The sequence below is a fragment of the Pteropus alecto genome, unplaced genomic scaffold (assembly GCF_000325575.1).
Source record: "Pteropus alecto unplaced genomic scaffold, ASM32557v1 scaffold71, whole genome shotgun sequence".
Lineage (NCBI taxonomy): Eukaryota > Metazoa > Chordata > Mammalia > Chiroptera > Pteropodidae > Pteropus > Pteropus alecto.
Genome location: NW_006433024.1, coordinates 11,954,572 through 11,962,367, shown reverse-complemented (window position 1 = coordinate 11,962,367; position 7,796 = coordinate 11,954,572). Strand labels below are relative to the sequence as shown.

The 7,796-nt window shown below is 40.3% G+C and overlaps 1 protein-coding gene across 2 annotated transcripts in view; it reads right to left on the bottom strand.

Moving 5' to 3' along the window:
• TRIM44 (tripartite motif containing 44) overlaps nucleotides 1-7,790 on the bottom strand; it is a 97,572-nt gene extending 89,782 nt beyond the window's left edge. For both annotated transcript variants that reach the window (XM_015586401.2, XM_015586400.1), the window contains exon 1: nucleotides 6,884-7,790. In XM_015586401.2, coding sequence (XP_015441887.1) covers nucleotides 6,884-7,555 — 672 coding nt within the window. In that variant the 5' untranslated portion in view covers nucleotides 7,556-7,790. The remainder of the gene's footprint in view (nucleotides 1-6,883) is intronic.
• Nucleotides 7,791-7,796: the final 6 nt, after the last annotated feature.

Below are 7,796 nucleotides of genomic sequence, written 5' to 3'. Positions count from 1 at the left end.
TCTCTCTCTCTCTCACACACACACACACACACACACACACACACACACACACACACACACACACACGATTTAAGTCTCCCAGGGCCAGAGTTCTGTTTTTCACCCCACTCTCATCTCTATCCCACATATCCAGACTAAAGTTTTTGTTCTATCCATTCTCTCTCTATACTTTGTTCCCTCTTCTGAGCATCCTTTCTGCCACACAACAAGTTTAGCCCCTGGCTCTGGATAGTAAAACAACCAACAGGAGCATGAAACTGAGCTGGTCATTCCAGACTGAAGGGTAACTTTAAGCGAAAGCATACTGAGCACCGACAGATCAATCTCTAACTTCTCAGTCTTAGGTCAGATGCAAGGGAAAAGAAAAGGTGGGTATACTAATGGACAGGCAGGGCAAATTCCCATGTTGTGGGCTTAGGTTAAGAAAAGCTGGTGTCACAAGCATATAGTCCTTCATCCTCAGAGGGGATAAGCCTACTGCATCACCAACCTTACCGTTAAAAGTAATGTCTATAGTATAAAATGCCGATTAACCCATTTTATTTTGATTGAAAGGTCAGAGAAGAGAAAAAGAGGGCACTGGATTCTTAAGAGGGGGACCAAGGAAAGCTTGGACCTTTATTCTCAAGTCAGCTATTAAGATCCCTGGCTAAGCTCTGCCACTTTCCAACTATATGACCCCAGATCAACTATTTGTTCTCCTATGCCTCAGTTTCCTTCTTTTATAAAATAGAGATAATAATAAAATGTACATCTAGAGTTGTTATGCGTATCAAATAAGTTAATATGTACAAAGTCTTTAAAACAATGACTGGCACATGGTATTACGTGAGTGCTAGCTATCAATAATACTAAACATTTTTCAAGAATCAGGCCGTACTCAAAAGTTGACCAGTGAGTAAAGGAAGGCAAGGAGACATTTCTCAGGCTAGTGCATGAAACGTTCCATGATCGTTGTTCATGCGACACCACATAAAAGACAGTCAGAGACATAAATGCCAAAGAACTTTCCGTTCTCTGTCTCCCAGATCCCTGGTCTCCCAGATATCAACAGTAATAAGTCACCTTGATAGTACGTACCCTTATGTCTGTGGTTTTCCTCCCTCAAACCAATAACTCTAGACTAATCATGAGATGAACACAACACAAATCCCAATAGAAGGAAATTTTACAAAATATACTTAACCATCCCCAGAGATTTGATTTAATTGGCTGGGGTAGGGCCAATCACAGTTATTTTCTAAAGAATACCCCTCCAAGGGTGATTTAAAAATGTAGCACTGATGTGACAAACATCAGTGCTACATTTACTTTGCTGACCTCACTTCCTACTATTTACTTTGCTGACCTCACTTCCTACTCCTTTTACTCCACTCTATCCATGACTTTTTTGCTATCCTTCAACACTCCAAGTTCACCTCTACCTTAAAGCCTGTGCAGTCACCATTCTTTCTGCCTTAACCACTCTTCTCCTAGACTTTCTCTTAATTCTTAAGTTATCAAGTACAATTTTCATAATGAAGATTGTGGAAAGAGTTCACCCCCTTAACAGGACACAATTAGATGGCTTTTCCTCTCCACTTAACCCCACAGAAGCCCTGTAGGGCTTTCTCTGGTGAATCTCCATCACCATGAATGTTGAATCCTCTGAAAAACTGAGCTGTTGTAAAAGTGATTCCCATAAACTCATATTCCCTCCATCGAGTAGTATTTTCACCTGCGCTAACAGCACATTACAATTGCTAGAATTGTTATTCCTCTCATCTCAAGAGCCAACTACTCCCTTTATGAAGATCTGTACAAATCTAACCAATCGTCTCTGCTATGAATCACTGGACTTTGCACAAGCAGCACTAAACTAGGTTAACACAATAGGAGGGTTTCTAGATCTTTGCAAGAGCTCATAATTCAGGTCTCTGCCCAAATGTCATATGCTCAGTTGCCTTCTATGACTACCTTATCAAAAATAATCCTCTCCTGCAACACTACTCACTCTTTCATTACTATGACATATTATTGTCATAGTACATGGTACTATCTGAAATAACTCTACCTATCCTTCTCCCCAGCTAAAGGGTAAACTTCATAAAAGCTAGTGCCCAGTTTGTCTTCACTGCATACTTCTAAGACTTATGACGGATTTAAAAGGTATATTTTGAAAGGTAAACTGAGATGAGGAATCCCAGAACTGCAAGCCTCATATAAACTTTCCATAGGACCACTTGGGGTGGCTCCAACTGACACCAAGCCATTTCCTTTATCTTAAGTCTTATAGCTTTTGTCTTATTCTATACTAACAAATAACACTAACTGAACCACTGTGTAGAAAATGCTTTATGGTTTTATTAGAAGATGCCCCAAATTCTTTTGGACAAGAATAAAAAATATAACTCGGTACCTTACAATAGACCTTCAACCTTCTACTTCCCTACTAGAGCTGCTTCTTATGAGCTGGTTAAAGAGACAGAGCAACTGACCACTGGGATAGAGCTGTGGCATACCTCCACCTCCCTCTAGAGTCACAACTGTTTTGAGCATATGCCTTTATCTTCCCAACCACCCTGCTACTAGTGCCCCTTATCAGCTCCCCACTGTAGTTGTTCCCAATGTCACTTAACATTTTTCTTCCCAAATTTCCATCTTAAAAGCACATTCAAGGTCAAGGAGTACACTTCAAGATCTTTGGGTTTTTCCATAACAAAACCATGTTAAGAACTCCACAGATGTTCCTAAGTCACTGTTGAATTCTGCCAATCACTCTTCCTTTGACATTTTAAAAGACTCCACCTTTTCTTCAGGTGATCATAGAGTGAACCAGATAAGGGCATGAGCCATTAGTGGGCAATGAAATCAATTTGATAAGAGAATCCCGATTTTTTTTTGAACAGAAGACAATAGAACACATCATATGCAGTAAGGTAAACAGTGTTCTATTTGAGCTATTTAAAGGTATACCTCTGTGTGTATGTGTGTAAATGAGGTCACGATATTAAATATATTTCCCCTACTGTAGGTTATGTATCAAATAATTTTCTAAACTACTAGTCTAGAGTTCTGAGTATATCTAATTGCACTTTACTGTTCAACAAAAAGATTCGTTAAATGCAACTATGAATACAAATTCCTTTGATGACATAAGAATTTTCATATGAATAAATCAACCTCTTTTGTCAGACCCAATGACCTATTTTCAGGGCCAGAAATTATGTTCACAGTAAGAGAAACCTGCATATCTGAGAAGTTATGAGCCAGATGAGAGGTTATAATTTGGGCTAAGTAACTGTATTTATAGGATAAAGCTAGAACACAGGCTCAATTCAAATTTGGACCCACAAAATCTTTTGGAGACCAAACCTTCTGGAGCCAAACTGGAAATACAGCACAGGAAGAAAACTTCAAAAGTCACTTTAGTTACCAAGGATTAACACTGTCCTTTCAAAGTGTTCACCTTAGTTCTTTTGGCCTAGCCTTCAGGTAGCCTCTGCCCCGATCATCTCTTGCTCTACAGTCAGTCACCCTGGCTCTCTGTTCTACTCTGAAGTTTGCTTTAAGCGTCAGCAGCCCTTGGCAACAATTTGGCCTTCTACCAGCAATATCAGCCACTCAAAAACATTGTACAAACTGAACTCTAAACTTGTATGTTTAATTAGATTCCTCACAGTAATATAATAAAAACAACAGCTAATATTTATTGAACGCTTACGTCTTTAGCATTGTTAAGCATCATGTCACAAACTAAGTCATTTATTCTCACAAAAATCCTATTTTATTTTATTTTATTTCTTAACTTTACACCCATTTTAGAGATATACGAACAAGGCCAAACTGTTACATAACTTAGCCAAGGTCAAAAAGCAAGTAGCAGAGCTAGGATACTTCCTGGCCTTCTCTAATTCCACACTGTGTTTTATTTTTTCTTCATAACATTTATTACATGTTTATTTGCTAATCCGTTCTTTTCTCTTTCCTTCTTATACAATGCAAGTTCCAGTAAAAGTAAGTACTTTTTCTATTTTTCTTACTCTATATCCCAGTGCTTAGAAAGCACCAGCCCTTGAAGTACTTGAAGAATGAACCAATGAATGAACGAATGCACTATAACAAAGATCCTCTTCTCTCATCATCATCACACTTTTAATATTCCAAGATACTTACTCTCTTGCCAATAAGCAAATATATATTGCCCTCGAAACATTTGAAAGCAGAGGTGAACTGAAACTAATTAAAGCTACAACCAAGCTCTGACCAAGCTCAAATCTTTAATGGATTAAAATGATCAGCCTCTCATCCTAGCTGCCTAACAGAACAAATAGCATGCCCTTTCTGAAAGGGAAAAAATATTGCTCTAGTGTCTACAGTTCTTTTAGACACAATGTCTAGTACTGGAAGAAAGATTAATGATATGAAAAAAATCACAAACCTATGGTAACAGAAAACATGTTCACACAGGGATATACTAATAAATCAACAGTATAGAATAAAAGAGCTAAGAAACACATTCACAAATGTATGGGCACTTAATATTTGACAGGTGGCATAACAGATGTGTGAAGAAAGGATAGGCTTTTCAATAAATGCTGCTAGAGCAACTGACTGTATGGGGGAAAATGAAATTGAGCCCCTACCTCCACTACACAAAAATCAATACTAAGTGGAACAAGACAAGAAAAGCTCTAACAATAAAGGAAATTACTGATAAATTCTACCACATTAAAATGAAGAACTTCTATTCAATGCACAATTTTTTAAAACGTAAAGAAAAAAACAGTAGATGAAGATAACTGCAACTTGTATAAACAACTAAGAAGTCAGGACAAATATATATATGTGTATGTGTGTGTGTGTATGTGTGTATATAAGTAAAGAAAAAAACAGTAGATGAAGATAACTGCCAACTTGTATAACAACTAAGAAGTCAGGACAAATATATATATGTGTATGTGTGTGTGTGTATGTGTGTATATATGTATGAAAAAATAAAACACAATGTGGAATTAGAGAAGGCCAGGAAGTATCCTAGCTCTGCTACTTGCTTTTTGACCTTGGCTAAGTTATGTAACAGTTTGGCCTTGTTCGTATATCTCTATGTATATATTACTAAAAGTTCATGAGAAAAAGATAGACAATACAACAGAAAAGTGAGCAAAAGACCTGAATAGGCACTTCAAAAGAAGAAAAACAAAAGATACTCAAAGTCATCAGTAACTAGAAGAAAGGAAATTTAAATCAAAAGAAGATACTATTACATATCCAAAAGATTGACAAAAATTAAAAATTCTGTAATGGAAAGTGGTGGTGAAGATACAGAGCAACAAGAACTCTCAAACACTTCATGGCGATGCAAATTGGTATAACCGCTTAGGAAAAACAAATGGCAATATCTAGTACTATTAAAGAGGTGCACAGTCTATGACCCAACAATCGCACTCTTAGGTTTATATTCCATTTAAATATATGCAGATGTGCACCTGGTGACATGAACAAGAATGTTTATACCAACGTTGTTTATAATAGCCAGAAGCTCCAGAATCTGGAAATCAAATGTTCATTACTGACAGAATAGGTAATTTGTGGCATACTCATAAAATGGAATTCTATACAATAATGAAAATGAACAAACCACCACCACCCACCAGATGAATCTCACAAACACAATGTTGAAAAAATGAAGCAAAACCTCAATACATGGTAACAACATGATACCAACTGTGTCAAGTGTTTAGGAATGCATAGGCATGTGGTAAAAGTATAAAGATAAGCAAGAAAAACACCATTGTAAGTCAGGATAATGGCTACTTATGAGAAAGGGACATGGTTATAATTGGAAAAGGCATGGGACTTCAATACTACTACTAATATTCTACTTCTTAACCTGGGAAGAGGTTACATCAGTAGTTACTTTATAATTGTTAGACTGTGCATATCTTTTTACACACTGAGTATTTTACAATAAAAAAGAGAAAATCTTAATACAGGGGATTTTCATCATCCAAGTATTTGTTATTCCGGTGCCAGCAATTACAAGGTTGCTTAGGGAAACAAAAGTTGTAATGACAACATTTACTAATGAACTGATCAGTTAATGAACCTGATCACTCCACTCAAAATTTTCTTCCCTCGTTAACTCCAGCAGTTTCTCCCACTGATTGTAAACATCCGCAACATAAATAAAAGGCAAATCATTTGCAAATTCATTCATTCAACTAATATTTATTAACGTCTCTTACTTTCCAAACACTGGTCTGGGAGACCAACAAGGCTCTAGATTAAGGCCTGGCCTTCTTACAAAAGATGAAGGACATGGGAACCCCCACTCCCATCCCAATTTTGCCTCTACCTTCTCATCCTCCCTTCTAAACAAGTATCAAAGATGAAAAACCTAAAAGGAACTCAAGGCATACATGAAATTGTTACCAAAACCCCAACCTTCGGCAATCTTACATTACAGAGGAACCACCTGATTGGATTCATTTGGCAAAATCAGTTTCCCACGTTTTCAAGTAGCCAAAGAAATTGCCTTATCAAGAGGCCTAAGTCACGGCACTAGTCTCAACAATGGTGAGGCTGCAAGAATTGGCTTAGGTAGGGTCAAAACTGCCAAGGAATGCTTTACCTGGGATCTAGAGACCAGAGGCTTGCAATTTCCCAGAAACTGTATTTTATGTATTTCTACATGTTATTTTTCTCGCTTCCGATTCCAGAACTTTGATCTGATTCTCTAAGGAGTTCAACCAAAAAGATGAATAAGCACTGCTCCCAATGAGCTGAAAATACTAGCTTTTTAGGGACATGACGAAAGTGAATGTGGTCATAACTACACCACCTGAGTTGAAACCCAGGTGTCCTGATCTCTAGGTCTATGCTCTGAATACATCATACTTACTCTTAGTTCTTCGAAGGCTTCGTCTAGAGTGGAGAGCTGGTGGCCCTGGTGAGCCCCAATGACTGGACACAGGACACAGATGAGCTGCTTATCTTCCTGGCAATAGGTACTCAAATCGAGCCCATGGTCCGGACACTTCCTCTTGGCCACTCTCTCCGCTTCCATTTCTATTTCTGGGTCAAATTCACTTTCTGCCTCAGTTTCTCCCTCGGCCTCAGATTCTCCATCTTCATGGTTGTCTTCCTCTGCCTCGCTCTCTTGTTCATCCTCCATTTCTTCCTCACTGTCTTCTTCACTCTCTTCATCGCTCTCATCCTCACTCTCTTCCTCCGTCTCGCTCTCTTCTTCGGACTCACTGTCTTCCTCAGACTCGCTTTCCTCTCCCATCTCGACCTCTACGTCTCTCTCATTCTCCACCTTGGCCTCCACATCTCCCTTCCCCTCGCCCTCCTGGGGGGCGCCTGAGGTCCAGGCCTGGGCGGAGCCGTGGACGTACTCGGCCAAGTGGTGCCCTGGGAATTTCTGCCTGTGCACCTCTGCATGGCGGTGGCAGTAGCAGAACCCGCATTCTCGGCACACTTCCTCAGCCCCTGGAGCCTCGTCGGGCTCGCACTCGTCACACGTGCCGTCGTGCGGCAGTTCCTCGAAGGCCGCGCCCACTCCGGAGGCCATGTGGGTGCAGTGACGAGGTCCGAGCGTAAGGGCCTCGGTGCTCGCTGTCTGGCCTTCGCGCGGCCTCGCACGTCCTCCTCCCCACCCGGTCCTCTCCTAGGGAGTCGCCGCCCGCGTGGGCCGCGCGGTGTCTCTGAGCGGGCCTGGGGCTGCGGCGCCGCTGCTGCCTGCACCAGGTAGCCCCGGCCCGAACGAGCAGCAGAGGGCCTTCCCGCCCGCTCTGCCGCTCGGCGCCCGCTGC